At 39.2% G+C, this 18024-nt stretch overlaps 1 protein-coding gene across 1 annotated transcript in view; it reads left to right on the top strand.

Annotated features, from left to right (window-relative positions):
• LOC135083753 (equilibrative nucleoside transporter 1) overlaps window positions 1-13570 on the top strand; it is a 49017-nt gene extending 35447 nt beyond the window's left edge. The window contains exons 5-10 of the mRNA XM_063978493.1: window positions 2629-2774; window positions 4631-4860; window positions 6948-7140; window positions 7900-8015; window positions 8683-8879; window positions 10571-13570. Of these exons, the coding sequence (XP_063834563.1) occupies window positions 2629-2774; window positions 4631-4860; window positions 6948-7140; window positions 7900-8015; window positions 8683-8879; window positions 10571-10703 (1015 nt within the window). The 3' untranslated portion in view covers window positions 10704-13570. The remainder of the gene's footprint in view (window positions 1-2628; window positions 2775-4630; window positions 4861-6947; window positions 7141-7899; window positions 8016-8682; window positions 8880-10570) is intronic.
• Window positions 13571-18024: the final 4454 nt, after the last annotated feature.

Below are 18024 nucleotides of genomic sequence, written 5' to 3'. Positions count from 1 at the left end.
AAGAGATAGTTTCCGTCCAAACAGTTTTGCAAAAGGACAATATATTCATCGGGCAGCTCATTGTCAAACAATCTGTCCTTGATGACTTCCAGGCAATCCTTCAGTGGCACATTGGTAAACAGTGACTCGACATCGAAACTTACCATTATGTCACCCGGCTCCACTGAGATATTCTTGATAAGCTCAATAAAATGCATCGAGTCTTTTACGTAGGACGATGTCTTCCCAACTAATGGCTGCAACACTCCAGCAACATGTTTTGCCAACTTATATGTAGGTGAATCAATTTGACTCACGATCGGCCTAAGTGGAACGTTGCTCTTATGTATTTTAGGCAGACCATATAGTTTTGGTGGCTGTACGTTTTTTGCTTTATGCAAGTATGTATACACGTCTTCTGTAAATAGCTCTCGGTGCTCCTGGATAAGGGCGCGAATGCGTCGTGTCACTCTGGCAGTAGGGTTGTATGACACTGGTTTGTATACTGTCGTGTCAGCTAGCATATTTCCAATTTTACTGGCATAGTCCTCAGTATTCATAATTACAGTGGCGTTGCCTTTGTCAGCTTTCAGAACGAGTATATCCTGGTTCTGTCGCAGGTCTTTAAGTGCTTGGCGCTCTTCTGCAGTTACGTTACTTTTTGGGAGCCTAGACTTTCGCAAAATCACTGCTATATCCTGCCTTAAAATGTCAGCATCCGTTGGCGGAACTTTATTGCGGATAATAGTCTCCTCTACGCCACAGATTATGCTCTCATACGGTATTCTCTTAGGAGTTAAAGCAAAATTCATCCCCTTCGCCAACACGCTTCGTGCAGCACTGTCCAATGAAGTATTCGACAAATTGATAACTGTGTGAGTATTTAATGTGTCCGACTGTACCTGAGTGTTCGCACAAATCTCATTCCGCGAAAAATTATCACGAAGTTGGCGGGTACACAGCTTTTCTTTTCCCTCTTGACCACAAGACAAATGGAGAGGAGGCTCAAGAGGGATAAGCAACCAATGGTGAGCAGGGAACCAGCTTTCCTTCCGTACGTGAAAGGGGTAACGGATAAAATTGGAACAGTACTCAACAAATACTCCATTAAGACTGTATATAGTCCGTTGTCAAAAGTAACGAAGGAAATTCGCTCGCCAAAAGATATTATACCTCTTCAGACGCCGGGTGTCTATAAGATCGATTGCAGCTGTGGTAGTTCTTATATAGGACAAACTAAGCGGTCTATAGCTGAAAGAGTCAAAGAACACATAGCGGCTGTAAAGAACCAACAGACGTGCAAATCTGCGATAGCTGAACATTTGTTAACTTCGGACGTTAATCACTGGATGGAACTTCATGACCCGAAAATCCTCTCAACTGATAGGCATTACCATGTTAGGTTGATACGTGAAGCCATTGAAATTAAAAAGCATAAGAATTTCAATCGAGAAGATGGATTTAACCTATCATCAGCGTGGAATCCGGTGATAACGAAGTACAAATCGCGTTCTAGGCCGTCTCAGAGAAACCCGGACACTGTTAGTGTAGTTTGTCGGACTGACTGTACCACTGACGAAAATATTGTGCAAATGCGGGTGGGTGAAGAAAACTCATCGCGCCGGAGCAGACGACGCCGCATCTCTTCAGTCTGCCCGCGACCATGACTCGTGCAACCGAGCCGAAACGTCGGGAGGGTAAATATTATTTACCGTTAAAATAGATATTGTTGCAATAAATCCCGTGAAGTGATAATTTTATAGCAATAAAATTAGGCGTGACCGATAAGGATGGGTAGCTTGGGATCATTGGACAAAATTCTACGTGCTCACGGATCAGGCTTTAGTGAGGAATCACTCAAATAATCCCAACTAACCCATAAAAATGTATGTATGTCAGTGTGCCACGGAAATTGCTTACATGTTTCGTAAAACATTGTTCCCTTTTGTGCATTATGACTAGTTACAAGTAATTATAATAAACGCTGCAGTTTACATTTACGACGCTAAAACACGAACATTGTATAGAAAGTGGGAAATGGAAATTGCAATTTGAAACTATTGTAATGCATTTACAAATAAACGGAAAACAGAACAACAATCAGTTTCTGAATCATGCTCCTGAGTGTTTCGTTTCATTAATTAGCAATGATTTCTGGCATGACTCCAGTTTTCTTGGCTTAGTAATATTGCAAAAAGAGTATTTTTGTTTTTATTTTATTTAGGTACTCTGTCTGTATACATCCGATAAATTGTTATTAATTGATGCAGCAGGAGCTACTTACATACATAGCTTAATGGTTTGTTCGAATATACCCACCTGCAGAATCGATAGCTTGCGTGCGAGTATAAGACTCAGAGCATCATTGAAGGCTTTATCCAAGATCAATAGCATAGCATCCTCCACAAGACTTTTGGAACTCTTTAAACATCTATAATCATCTTCATGCGAACAGCCAGGGAATTGAACTTTAACATCTATTTTCTTGCGTCCCATAGACCGTGCGCCCAATACTGCTTTAAAAACTCAAGATTAAAACTAATTTATGACCAAAGACCATTCATCTAAGACCTCTTATCACTCACCATCTAAGAAATTTGAGTTCAAACTCCGATTCACAATATAAAACGAACATTCCATCTTCCACAGCGGCAACCTGACGACGCGTATCGTATGGTCGCTGATGATCGAGGTGGCCATCTTCGTGATGACCGTCATCTTGGCCATGGTGGACAGCTCGGAGTGGCCCGTGGCTTTCTTCTGGTTCACCATGATATCTGTCTTCGTCATGAATGGTGAGTAGTAAGGTTTCTATGGCTCGTTTGTATTTAACTTGGCTGATGACGTAGCTGATGATCGAGGTGACCATCTTCGTGATGACCGTCATCTTGGCCATGGTGGACAGCTCGGAGTGGCCCGTGGCTTTCTTCTGGTTCACCATGATATCTGTCTTCGTCATGAATGGTGAGTAGTAAGGTTTCTATGGCTCTAGCTTGTACTTAAATTGCCTGATGACGTAGCTGATGATTGAGGTGGCCATCTTCGTGATGACCGTCATCTTGGCCATGGTGGACAGCTCGGAGTGGCCCGTGGCTTTCTTCTGGTTCACCATGATATCTGTCTTCGTCATGAATGGTGAGTAGAAGGTTTCTTATAGCAGAAAAATATTGGAGAGGCTACCACGGGCTGGAAGATGCGTGGGCAGGCCCACCACTAGGTGGACCGACGATCTGGTGAAGGTCGCGGGAGGTGCCTGGATGCGGGTGGTGCAGGACCGGTTGTTGTGGAAATCCTTGGTGGACGTCTTAGTCCAGCAGTAGACATCACTTGGCTGAAACGAACAAAGGTTTTTTATGGGTCTAGCTTGTAGTTAAGTAGGCTGATGACGTAGCTGATGATCGAGGTGACCATCTTCGTGATGACCGTCATCTTGGCCATGGTGGACAGCTCGGAGTGGCCCGTGGCTTTCTTCTGGTTCACCATGATATCTGTCTTTGTTATGAATGGTGAGTCATCATCATCATCATCATCATTTTAGCCATAGGACGTCTACTGCTGAACATAGGCCTCCCCCAATGATTTGAATGATTTCCATGTTGATCGATTGGTAGCCTGGCCTGCGTCCAGCGCCTTCCTGCTACCTTTATGATGTCGTCGGTCCACCTTGTGGTGGTATGAATGATGAGTAGTAGGTTTTTATTTATCATCGACTAAATCACACTTTGATTTCACAATGTTGATAGATGAGATAGATTGGTAACTACCGGTTGATTGACCTTTATCAGCCTTTTTACATTCCAAGTGTTAAAGGGGTGTAAATGCCCCATACATTGATATTAATAGATTCTCGCGTGTTTTCACGCCCACTACCCAACGTAGTGGTTTCATCACAAATTGGTGTTGCCACATTATTTAAAAGTGGGCAGATTAAAGCTCTCTAAAACACACGCACGTTCTACCATGAATTTGTGTGCACCTAAGATTTGCTACATTAAACCCTGATTATAGATCGTTTCATTCACCAAGACGACCCCCACCGTTCTTCCGCTAATGTTTGAGTGTTATCGGTACACGCTAAATCATCCATGAGTGCACACGCACACTACAATAATGACGCTCGGATTGCTCGGATCAAACTCCCCGCACCCCGCGCTTCCCTCGACCAAAAGTTGGTGGGGCGTGTCTTCGTGGATGTAATGATCTATACCTCTCTAACTGAGCCAAATAATAATATATTGTTAGGAGTGGGCTCACCTCAAGAGTCCTGTGGATCCCGAAATTGGCAATAGGGCCATTGATATTATCGCCTTTAACAATAATTGAAAATGATAGTGATAATAATGTGGGACAAAGTTCTACAAAAGGCCAAACAGGCCTAGTAAGTTCTGATGTTTTATTGTTGTTGTATTTTATGACGGAGTAAATAAGATTCAAAATAGTAGAGTAACTGATTTACTAATGTTGCCAAAGAAATTTTCTTCTCTCACAGCAAGCGTGTTCCAAAACTCGTATACGAAGTCGCCGCGCGCTTCTCTCTTCAATAGCGGTGGTTATATTTTTGATCTTAAAACCTTATAAATAGAGAATGAGATTCACAATAATGTAAATGCCTGTACCTAGCAGTGTTTTAAAGATTTTTTCTCATTTACAGCCTGCAACGCGATCTTCCAAAACTCAGTCTACGGCGTCGCCGCGCGTCTGCCCGTCAAATACACTGGAGCCGTGGTACTTGGCTCAAACATTTGCGGCACACTAGTGGTGTTCCTATCGTGGTCAGCTGAGCTGTTCGATTCAAGACGAACGTCGGCTATATACTACTTCATCACTGGCATCTTCGTGCTGCTTATATGCTTCGATACTTACTTCGCGCTGCCTCTCAATGTAAGTGTACCATTTTTCCCAAATTTCTAAGAAGTTGGTCGATGATTTGTCGCAATCTTTTGCCAACCTCTTGTCCAATACCAAACTACCTAAGTGAGTGTTGGCTCCAACATTTGCGGCACACTAGTGGTGTTCCTATCGTGGTCGGCTGAGCTGTTCGACTCAAGACGAACGTCGGCCATATACTACTTCATCACCGGCATCTTCGTGCTGCTTATATGCTTCGATACTTACTTCGCGCTGCCTCTCAATGTAAGTGTACCATTTTTCCGAAGATTCTAAGAAGTTGGTCGATGATATGTCGCAATCTTTTGCCAACCTCTTGTCCAATACCAAACTGCCTATTAGTGTTGGCTCCAACGTTTGGAATATTGGCCCAAACTTAGACGGGCGCCGTAGTACTTGGCTCAAACATCTGCGGCACGCTGGTGGTGTTCCTATCGTGGTCAGCTGAGCTGTTCGACTCAAGACGAACGTCGGCCATATACTACTTCATCACCGGCATCTTCGTACTGCTGATATGCTTCGATACTTACTTCGCGCTGCCTCTCAATGTAAGTGCTACCATTTTTCCCAAGATTCTAAGAAGTTGGTCGATGATTTGTCGCAATCATATTGTGCCAATCATGTGCCCTTGTCCAATACCAAACTGCCTATTAGTGTTGGCTCCAACGTTTGGAATATTGGCCCAAACTTACAAGGGCGCGGTGGTACTTGGCTCCAATATCTGCGGCACGCTGGTGGTGTTCCTATCGTGGTCAGCTGAGCTGTTCGACTCGCGACGAACGTCGGCCATATACTACTTCATCACCGGCATCTTCGTACTGCTCATATGCTTCGATACTTACTTCGCGCTGCCTCTCAACGTAAGTAGACGAACGCTGTTCCCTTACCTAAGGTCGTTGCCCCCCCCCCAACTCCTGAATCCAGAAACATACTTAGCTATAGTCTGGTCTGCGAGCACGTAGAATTTTGTCCAATGACCCCAAGCTACCCATCCTTATGAGCTATGTTGATGTCGCGCTCGCACACTCACTGCGGGCGTCCGTCGCACAGTCGCGACAGCAACATAATTACGCGCGAGCGATAATGATGGGTAGCTTGGGGTCATTGGACAAAATTCTACGTGCTCACGGACCAGGCTTTACTAAACTGGCAATTACCTAGTGGTGTTCTCCCTAAGATCTTCGTTCGCTCTTGGTCTCTCAGCTTCTGAGTTCTGACGGCTTCCAGAGACTTAAGAATAGGGCTAGCTCGTAGTATATTGGACTTATGGCTGGGTATATCATTGATGCTATTGTAATTTCTAAGACGTTGGTCATTGGGTAATAATTTGTCCCAGTCTTTGGCCAACCTCTTGGCCAATACCAAACTGCCTACTGGAGAGTTGGCTCCAACAGTGCCTCAAGACTGAGTATCTATTGATTTGGAGATACAACTGTTCTAGAATTTATTGATGGTTACATTTCTATCTAAATAATTTTCTCACCTCAACGCTGTGGTATTGCTCAATTATTGCATTACCACATTTTATCGGTGGGAATATTAAAGCTTTCTAAAACACACGCTGGTTTGTCAATAAATTAGTGTGCACCTAAGACTTGCTACATTTTAATAAGTCTACATTTAAAAATGACGTTCTTCAAGGTTCTATCTGTCTATAATTTTACAAATATTTCAGAGATTTAACCATGAGAATGTAAAAAACATACAGAGCTACTGTGATTGGATTAACAATAGGGAAAACGTGTTTATTTTCCATAATATGAAATGTGTACTTCTTACCCATAAGTTTAAGTTAGGTGTGCTCGCTAGCGACTGCGTAAAATAAAAGGCATTGAATGCATGACAATTTGTACAACGCCCCTGCTGGATACTTTCAAGAACTAAAATCTTCATAGAATTTTTTGACGCACTAGTTAGCGAGTACACCTAATGTAAACTCATGGTAAGCATACTGAGCTGGAAACCGCGACTTAAGACTTCGTAATGTGAAATAGAATTATGACGTCATCTTACTACTTATTGATTTTTGGTTACCCGCTCAAAGAATCCGCGATTGTCATTTGTTCTATTTACATTTCCAGAGGTTCTACCGCTACCACGACACACTTCAACAGCGTACGATGCGAGTGAACCCAGCTTTAGCGGCGACCAACCAGGCGCCTGACAAACCCAACGTGCCTTACGGGACCATCTTCAAGCAATCTTGGGTGCAGCTGTATAACATATTTATAACCTTCTTCGTATCGCTGGCCGTGTTCCCTTCTGTACACTCGGGTGAGTTTTTGCGATTGTGTAGCGTGTGACGTCAACCGACAAGGTGGATTTGAGTTGAAATGTCGCGTGACGTTACTGTTCAGTTAAAATTCTATACCATCGTCGTGACGTCTCGCGACATTTCAACTATAGTTAAAGTTGAACGATTTTGAAACGTCAAATGGCAAAGATCGGATATAGTACCCGGTATTGATGGCAGCGCCCTTCTGCAAATGACATTACAATGTTTTCCAACGTGGCAAAAATCGGTACTATGACCCACGCTAAACTGTCCCACCAAACTCAAAGACAGGGGGGCGCTACCATCGTTCAACTACATACATATTATGTGGTTTCCAACATGGCAAAAATTCGAACTTGCGATCCGGTATTGACGGTGGCGCCCCGCTTTCAATGTCATGGATAGGACAGTTCAGTATATTGGAACTATAGCGATCCGGTATTGACGGTAACGCCCTCCTGACGATGTCACTATGACATTTCAGGAGGGCGCTACTATCAATAGTGGATTATTAGTTCCGATCTTTGCCACTTGACGTTTCAGAATAAACTGTGATTATTTGATTATGAAAAAAAATGTCTCCAATATTATTTATCTGCCTCAGACAAAAAATTAAAACAATGTCAATCAGTCGATTTCACCATCAATCCCTAATTTTTAGTGACCTATATGAAAACAAATTCCTGTTATGTGAACACTTAAAAATTAGGGATTGATGGTGAAAACGGGCATTGTTGTAACTTTTTTATTGTTTGCAGATATCGAGCCAATTCAGAAAGGGTTCCTAGGTAATATGTTCGTGGGGATCACCTGCTTCTTGACTTTCAACGCAATGGCCATGATTGGAAATATCACGGCTAATTTATGGCAATTCGTAAGTGTTTTCTATTTATTTTATTGAAAAACATACCGGGTTGCAATCTCTAGTAGGCACGTAGGTTACGGTGGGTGCCTAAAAGGGTACCGGACCGAGGCGATTTGTAATCTTTGCTCAAAGTATTAAAATTGAACCAACCAAAAGTCTCACCCCCTTATTAATAAAAAGTTACACCTGTGATGAACACTGGATTAAAATGATATTTCAATTTACTACATGAAAATGTAAACCAGAGTTAAACTAGGGTGTGACTTTTATTAATAAGGGTTTCAATTTCAAGTAAAGACTAACCCCCTTGTTAGTCTTTACTTGAAATTGTATTGGGTTTGGGCTGCGTTCTATAATACGAACCTAAGAGACATTTACTTGTATCGCTGTAATGTAAAAATATCCTTAAATCTGGAAACTGCTGGAGTTGTTAATTTCAATTGATTAGTCAGTTTCTTTGTCAGTTGTTTTTTTTTTTAAATATTATTAGTAATTTGTTGTTACACAAATTACTAATACTCCCGTTAGCCCCTCGTACTACACCACAATAGTCGAGCGGCGGCGGGGACCGAACCCGCGTTCCCCGGATCACGAGTCGGAAAGTCCGTTCGGCTATTGTGGCTTAAAAACAATTCAAACAAGACATACTTTACTAATAAAAATCTACCACTTCCAGCCGTCAAAGCGTTGGCTGTCCCTGATGACGACACTGCGCATCCTGTTCATTCCCTTCTTCCTGATGTGCAACTACAAGTCGGCCACGCGAACTCTGCCGATCTGGATCAACGACGATAAGCTGTACTGGGCCTTCGCGGCTTTGCTGGGATGGAGCTCCGGCCACTGCAGCTCTTTAGGCATGATGTATGTCAGTGGGTGAGTACTATCATACATTTAGAAAGAAGAAAGAAAGATACATTTATTACAACGGACATCACACAAATACAGCCAATTACATAGACATGACAGTGGCACATAATAATAAAAGAAGAAAAAATAAAAACAAGAGCAAACTGAGCAGTGCCACCCATTCACCAACAAGATGCCCACTGCAACGGGACCCCACTCAGCATATGCCGTGGCCCACGGTGACGAAGGCCACGGCGCTGGTTTTCAGTGTGCCCCATGCCGAGTGAGGGTCACGGACCGATCCATTTACTAAATAAAACACTAGCTTATCACGAGGGGTTAACGGGTCTAAAGTAATTGTGCAAAACAAGTTTTAATTTCTAAATCGCTACACAAATCGAAATAACTATGGAGCAAAGCAATTTTGCAACAACTGCTCCGTTTTTAACTTTGTCTAAGCCCTCAGACACCTATTACTATTTTTATTTGTTACATACTTCCATAATTCTTATGTTTGTCATATAAAGTTAATTAGAGCCTCGGAATACAGCAACAACCACAAGCTGTCAAACAAAACCTATTTTGGATCACACTTTGGATTTGGTCAGGATTATTACATGTTTTGTACTAATAATAAATCACTGAACAGCACGTTTCTGAAGCACTATTTCTCATAAACATCACCATTTCACTCACATAAACACATCTCTTTTTATCACACAGTGTTGCTGCTATTGACATCTCGCTCGCTCAGTCCTTTGTTGCTCTATTCCACTAGGTATATTATAATAACTTTATGGTTTATCCCACTACAACGCTGTGGTTTTGCTTAATCTTAGCATTACCACATTTCATCAGTGGGTATATTATAGCTTTCTAAAACACACGCTGGTTTGTCAATAATTTAGTGTGCACCTAAGACTTGCAACATTATACTTTTCTACTTAAACAGAAATGATTAGGAATAAGCGAAAAAAGGTTGACAGTAAAAGTATTAAAAAACTCATATTTTTTTATTTTTGCAACTAGGCTTTTAAAAAATACTTACACGTCCCAGTATTAACCCTACCACTGCGTCGGGACAATAAATGGGTCCAGTGCTGTGAAGAAGCAGTGCAATAATTAAAAGTCTCAACCAAAGATTTCTTAAAAAGTCATACGAGTATCTTAGGCCTCAGCCTCGAACTTAGCGGGCAGCGGGGCGGGAGCGGCGGCGGCGCGGGAGCGGGGCGGGCAACGCAGACCCGTTCTCGAAACAAGCGGGCAGCTCGCGCGGCGCTTTAGCGGCGAAGTGTTGTGTTCGGGGTTGTGTTGTCGAGATATTTGTTTTTATTCGCAAACGAAATGTCTGAACAAGGGCGACAATTTTATTTCGATTCAAATTTATTCCTAACGCTCGATTTATTGTGGGCAAAAGAAGGAGTGCGCTGCCCGCTCGTTGCCCGCTGCCGCCCCACTGCCGCGCCGCTGTTTTCGAGAACAGGTCTATTTGATTTTACGCATAAGATCCTGCCGCCGCCGCCGCCCCGCTGCCCGCTAAGTTCGAGGCTGAGGCCTAACTGCGTCAGCATCGCGTTAGTCGCATTTGCAACGCACTACAGAAGTGAGCGCTACAGCAGCGCGACTGCATCGCTACAAAAATTCGCCGTGGGCGAGGGCCCTTAATCCTGAAAATGAAGTATTCAACTTTTACCAATTGTTATTATTCTTATTTCCAGGACGGTAGCGCCCGAGAACGCATCAACAGCCGGCATGATCGGCGCGGCGTCTCTCGTCACAGGCATCTTAGCAGGCCTGGTGTTCACACGCGTCTGCCCGCTCATAGTGACGGCCAACTACGCGGGTCTCTAGCGAGTTGCCGCGCGCGCCGCCGCCGCGCTACGCCTGTTGACAGGCCTCTGACGAACTGTCAGTGATCAGTGACAGTGATGAAACAGTGAATAAAGTGTTCTTTGAATGAAAATGATGTTTAAAGTGGATAAAGTGACATGTCTGTGAACTGGAACCGGTGAGGAAAATAGTGAGGAGGCTTGGATCGAGACACTTGTGCTTCACTATGTTTCACGACTCACTAAGGCAGTGAAGAAAATAGTGAATTGTGGATTGGATTGTTGGACGTTTGTGTAACGCTGTGTGTTTCACCACTCACTGAGAAATTGGTGAGCACTATCCGCAGTGCGGTGAAGTTGACAGCATAGCATGAAAACTTGAAAGTAAATGGTGACAAAGAGGCTAGAATTGTGAGATCAGTGACAAGTGATTTGATGTACTAAGACTACCCAGATCAAGCATGTATGATGATTATAGTTATCAGATGTAATATATCGGTGATTATCCGCTACAGTAAGTGCCTTTTTCCTCTGATGCGGATTTCGGCGCGGATCTGGGGGGCAACTGCGAAACGTTATTCACGTAGTTTCGGGTCTATCTGTCACCGTCGCTCTTGATGGCATCTCGCTTCGCGTGAGAGAGATGGCAATATTCGGAACTTCGGATAACGTTTTTTGGAGTAACCCCGCTGGTCTCTAATCACGCTGCTGATTGCCTATCTTGTAATAGGAAAAAAACCCATGAAATAATCAAATGCGGACAGCCAGACGCAAAATGCACGTGCTGAAATCCGCATTATAGGAAAAAGGCACTAAATCTGATCTGATATTTAAAAATCAAAATATTTATATTGTAAAGTGAGAAGAAATCGTAAGTAAGTACTTTTGTTGCCTTCAAGATCCAAACTAGAAAAGCTGAGATTAAGAAACTTATTATGAATCTATATTTATATAAATAATTATGTATTAGTGATTCTGACGAGTCTTAAAAGTGAATGTGGTTAAACTTTGACATTGTTAAAACTTACTGCGTTTTCAAGATGTCTGACAAACTATTTGTGAATTATATCTTAATGTAAAAGCAAGATTTTACATTAAGATATCGTAGTGTTCAAGGTCAACATTTTACATCATTGCTATGGTGTTCCAATATGCTACTTCAGTTTGGTGCAAGTTACTTTGATAAAGAGAGAATAACATGTCATCAAATATGATGATGAAACTTAACCATTGTTATCAAATTTAATCAGTAATAATAGTGTTAAAGAGAAGTATGTGTGCTAAGAAAACAAATAAGTGCTACATGAGTGCTTTTTAGCTTGTTAATTTATTTTATCAAGATATTATATTAATGTTTTTGCCTGAGCTATTATGTATATTATCTACAAGTTATAAAAGTAATAGTATATGTATTTTATAAATAGTGAATTGAGTATAAATCAGAAAGACAATAGTAAAATGTTTCAAGCTAGTACACATTTAATTTTTCAATCAAAGGAATTGAGTCTCGAAAGAATCCTGATATTATATTATACAAATAATATATACCTTAGCTTATTATATATTGTGTTGCACAATAAATATAGTATATTGGTATATTATCTTACCTATAAGTATCAACATTGCTTATTTCTATAATAAAACGAATGTTATGAAATAAACAATGTCTAGATAGGTATATGCTATGTAAAGATATACATACTGTTAAAGTTTTTAAGTGTATAAAATATATTTATATATTGGCTAGTACAAAATGGTTGAAGTATAAAGTCCGTTAAGTTTTAGGTCGATATTTTGCAGTGAACACTACTATTATACAGTTTGTATATTTAATTATTTGTATGACAGAATCATTTAGCACTAATAACCACCTTTTTACTTTCACATTCACCTAAAAATTGAAATGTCCATAAAAAAATTGTTTATATTAAGAAAATACATGTTTTCAATTTAACGCACATCTTATGTAGGTTTAATCTTTATTTAATTATCTTCTAGCAATAATCTTCTCTTTGGTTAACCAATTTTTTACAATTATAAATGACTATTATTATTAATATTGACATCTGTTCTACAATACCATTATCAATTTTTTTTTTGTCAATATATTCCCAAATTGTTTCCTAAATTTTATTATAATGAATGTTATTATAAATATTATTGAAAAATGAGTTCTTCCGTCTTGTAAATTCACAAATTAACATTTTCCCTAACAAACTAAATGTAGGTTTGACAGACTGAAACTACTAACATTGTTTTAGGTTAGTTTGTTTACGTTAAGTGATGTTTAGTCGAGCTAACGGGTGTTGAGTGTCCCTGTTGTTTGTAAAATATTGATCTGACGAAGCACAGAATAATTTTAATACAAATTAAACCAAGTAGAAATCCATGTTACGTTAAACTACGGTTGTTCAACACAGTCGCATTTTGTTAATGATTGTTCATTGTTTTCTAATCGTTAATTCCTGCATTCAATGAGGGCTATCGTTTTAAGAAGCTGTAGGAGGAGACTCTCATTTGCTTACACCAGGATGGCGCCACTGTAGAGTCATGTCAATCACCAGTGGTGCCAACTGGCAAGTATAAAAACGATAGGCCTTATAGTTTGCGGTCGTTTTGGAGTAGATACTCGAAACCGAATACCTCTTCTACAAGAGGTGGTTTACACAAAGTTCCTTGGTATTTTGTGTTTCAATCATATCAATATTAAATGGGGCGTTTAGTATAAAATCATAGCAAATGATATTCTGAAGCGCTCGTGTGTTCAAATCCCGAAACCAAATAAATATTGCTATCAACGACATATTCCGAACAAAGCAATCGGCGTCTTATGTTATTCCTAATACGGTTGTTAGTCTATTTATTTGATAGTAAACATTTTTTTTATTACTTTACATTCTTTTATTTTATTTTCTCCCTAGTAGTATAATGCCTGAACATTTAGAAGGGTCAGTTTCACCGATTTGTTTCCTGATAAAGTCCCTGATATTATAAACTGTTTCTGAAAGAGAACTTAAAAATAAAACGAGTGAACGATGAAACTGACCTGAAAAAGAATATTTAAACTTTAACTTTTTCTCGTACATATTATAATTTGCATTAGAAGTACAGGCTTGTCGAAAAGTCTCAGATATGGTCACTCGGTCTCTCGAGTTCGTCTATCAAATTGATAATAATTGCGCTTATCAGCTGGCGCCACTGTCGAGTCAGGACTATTGATGTGCCGTTCCCGAGAACGCTCTCCCAACTGAGAATATTCTCGGGAGTGTTCTCGTTTCTCGAGAATATTCTTACTGGGAATATTGCCGGCAACGAGAACTTTCTCAGCGGCACATCTCTAGATAGAACTCAAAAGGAGTGCATTACCGCAGCAAAATTTTTATAAATGTTGTGCTTTAGAGAGTCGAGAGTATAGCAGATAATTAGTCCATCGTGAGCAGAAATTTGTCCACTAATAGCAAAATTCGTTCAAATTATAGTTTTAAAGTTATTAGGAAAAAACAGATTTTGCTGGGGTAATGTTTGAAACATTACCCTGGCAAATTTTTTTTTTGAGTCGTTCTATCCAGGAACCAAATACATGGATAGATAGCTTTTGTTGCGTAGTAATTTGTCCACGAATAGCAAAATTTGTTCGTGTTCCGGTTTTCAAGTTATTCAGAATTTTGCTGGGGTAATGTTTTGTGATGTCCCAGATCTCGTAAATGGCTCAACGCAGAAGTTTAAAAAAAATACCAATGATAGACCTTGATATGTCCAAATTAGTTCAAGCATTAGTCATTGATTTAAATGATAAACACCAGTGTAATTAAATGATTTCGAAAATCAGATAAAACGGATTTGTGAGTAAACCAGTACTCTTACAATCGAATAAAAAGGTGTAGCATGTACCCTTGGTACACCTTTATAACTACAGTAAATATAAATGATGTGGCTTTGCGCAAAAGAGAGATTTCAAGAAATTTAATTTATTTTAACAGTCTTACTTTCGTGGCCGAATACGCAATTCCCTTATAACAAGGGAACATGGCATATAATGGACAAATTAAAATGTTCCTTGAATAAGCTATCCTGTTAATTTCAGCTTTATATTACGACTTAAAAGAAAGTTATTGAACTGCAAAAAATATCAGGAATTCTTCTATAAGCCAACCAAATTATAAAGGTTACAGAAAAGCGATCACTCCATACATACTGTAATGTAATGCACTCACTCAAAAGTGGCGCCATGGTGATTGCAAGCTTTAGCCACAAAATATAATTTGTGCTTTAGCGCTCACCAGTTGGCGCCACTGTCTTAGCCACACTAAAAAAAATGGATTCAGGATTTTACTCGCTAGTGGCGCCAACTAGCGGGCACAATAATAATGTTTTCAAGATTTGATCAGTTTTATAGACGCTCTAGAGAAAAACCGAGTAGTGAAACGTACCCTGGTGCCTTATCCATCTTCCATTGGTTTGTATGTCATCGAAATAAAGCTTATTTTTGCATGGCCTGTGCAAGTACAGTAGAAAAGTCCATTTCATATACACCACTTGCAAAATGTATTAAGAAATAGTAATAAGTATAAAATATTAAAAGGTAGGCTAGTAGATATAAAAACGTAGGTATACATGATAATATGTATGGTAAAATGTAAGACTAACTAATAAAATCATTAAAGGTAGATTACCTTTTCTTTCTTCACACTTACCTTATAGGTAGGTGTTATAAGTACAGTCGCAGAATGAAAAGGTTCGTCACCTTAGTGTCGGTTTTCGCTTGCACTAGGTACTGTAAGAGTCAAACCTGCCAACATAACCGTGCAAGAAACATTGCTGCTAACATTTAAATAAATATGACGTTTGCTAACGAATAAGGTTTTGTTTGTTTATTTTTCTATCCCATCAGTGCAATGTTACAAAATGTAGTTTTTTTATTTAATACTTAGATAATGGCAGGTTGAATCAACAAGAAGGTTTTAGTTTATCAATCATAATAATCTTCTTGACAAGTTAAATCGTCAAACAACTTTGATCTGAATAATTTTGAACTTTACTGACGAACAGTTAAAGATTATTTTCTCTGACTCGAGATTATTCTGTAACATAGTTTCAAAGGGTAATATGTGCTCGCGATTCGTTGAAGGAATCAATTTGAAAACTGACGAACCTTTTCATTCCGTGACTGTACTATACTATTTACCTACTTGCAGTTTTTTTTTAATTAGTAGCTGTGTCCGCCAGTGATAAAATAATTAAAAAATGGAAAATCATTACTTACTAAGATTTAATTTAAATACTTTCAACTCGTTCAGTTTAACGTTATGGTGCCACTACACTAGTAGTCTAAAAATCATTTTAATTTTTGAATAAGTCTCATTAATAATAGCTACATTTTGTATCTTCGAACGGATACTTGTCGTAGCGAATCGATCACGATTCGAATCAAAAGACATTGTCTACAGGCAAGGAACAATCAACCTCAATAAATTTTAATCATTAGTTAACCTATCCGATGACAATAAAGAAGTAGGAATTTGAAAATAAATTAGGATTTCCATATTTTGATAAAAGTAGCGATTAAAAAAACAATAACTTAAAATCTATTTATTCAGGAGACGTACTGTCGCTCCTCGCTCGCAGTGAATTAGCACAAAAATTCTTGTGCTTCAAAAATACCTCCTCAGTCCTTAAAACATATCTTTTTACTCGCATTTTACACCAGTATGTGCTTGTACTCTTCATACAATAGTTTAATTTCATGGTTCAATAAATAAATAATTTAAAGATACTGTGACGATTAAAAATATAAATTGTATGCCTACCTTCCAACTGATTTGTTAGAATTTATGCAAATGGGAGTTCATAATGAAAATCGACACTCAGTAAAATCAAGTAAATAAGTTAGTATTTATTATTTATTGAATCCTGAAATTAACTTAGAAGTCTTTATCTTTATCATATTGTAATCTTTTTCATGTCTTGCTAATCACTTCTTCATTATTATAGGTCAACTATGAGTCGGGTGGATTCTGAGATACTTTCATTTAGAATATCCCAAAAAATCTGTGTCACTTCACCAGAAGTTAATTCTTCAAGCAATGTTAAAGGGACCAACATATGGACGTGAAGAGCATGTTAAAATTAACATATTAAGGGTGGGTTGCACCATCTTACTTTAACTTTTACAAACGTCAAAAATCTGTCAAACTCCATACAAAAAACACCGGTTATCGTCATAGTTACGGTCAAAGTTAGGTGGTGCAACTCAGCCTAAGACGCATGGTTGTAAAACAAATTGTTTTATTACTACCATACGTCTTAATTTATTGTGCAACTACTTGTGGATTTTCTTGGAGGAAAGTGTAGATTTTCCTGGTTTATGAGATCTATGATAAAGTCAGCTTTTCCAAAAGTTGCCGCCTAACAAATTCACTAGTATGAGCAGTGATACAGCACCATGAATCACTGCGTGGCGACCTGCGCGCTTCAGCGACAGTCCATCACAAAAAAAAGATACCTTGCTTGGCCCTTGAATTGCCCAACACATAATCAGATTGCTGGGCCCTAGAATTTTTGAGACATTTCTCGTTTACCATTCAGCATGTCTGAGAATCCACACCACTACATTTACACACTCCTTAGTCGAAGGCTGTGAAATATAGCTTTAACCTTTCCAATTTAGATACCTCCTCTATCAACAAATTTTAAATGTAAATAGGATCATGTGTTACATACCGTAGTATATTATGTATTTTATGTTCAAAAATGAAATTGTTTACCCACTAAATATTTCGTGGGAAAATCTCTCTCGATTAGATGTAAATGCAAAGCTCCAGGCTTTGTGATGCATTTTCACACCCTGTATACTTAAGTACGTACTTAATCTAAAGAAATATTAATCCATTTTACCATTTCACTTCACTATTCTGAAAGTCTATAAACGTTTATTACCTACCTATCTTCGTAGTTATAAAACTTAATGAAATGAATTTTATAAATCCAAATCGGCTTCTATCCTAATTGTTTAACTCCTCTTAGTACAATAGGTACCTACGTATCAGCTACATAAGTACCTATTTACAGTTTGGGCACTAGACTAATGAACTATTCAGTACCTAAGTATAAGGTATTAATAACTATTTTAAAACTTAAACTTCAGGTCTGGAAAAATCTCACCAAATCTCACCAAGGGCGTGGGGGTTGAAAAATCGTCAAAATTGTCTCACGTAATTAATGGACGCCCCCTTACCCGTCTGGACCCGGCTTAACTGAAAATGATTGTAGGTATTTTGAGTTAAACGGTTAGGGGCTGATACACTCGTGACAATAATAGCAAAACCTTATGACACCATTCTAGA

The sequence above is a fragment of the Ostrinia nubilalis genome, chromosome 24 (genome assembly GCF_963855985.1).
Source record: "Ostrinia nubilalis chromosome 24, ilOstNubi1.1, whole genome shotgun sequence".
Classification (NCBI taxonomy): domain Eukaryota; kingdom Metazoa; phylum Arthropoda; class Insecta; order Lepidoptera; family Crambidae; genus Ostrinia; species Ostrinia nubilalis.
Note: the sequence above shows the minus strand (reverse complement) of the source record. Positions and strands in the feature narration are given on the sequence as shown.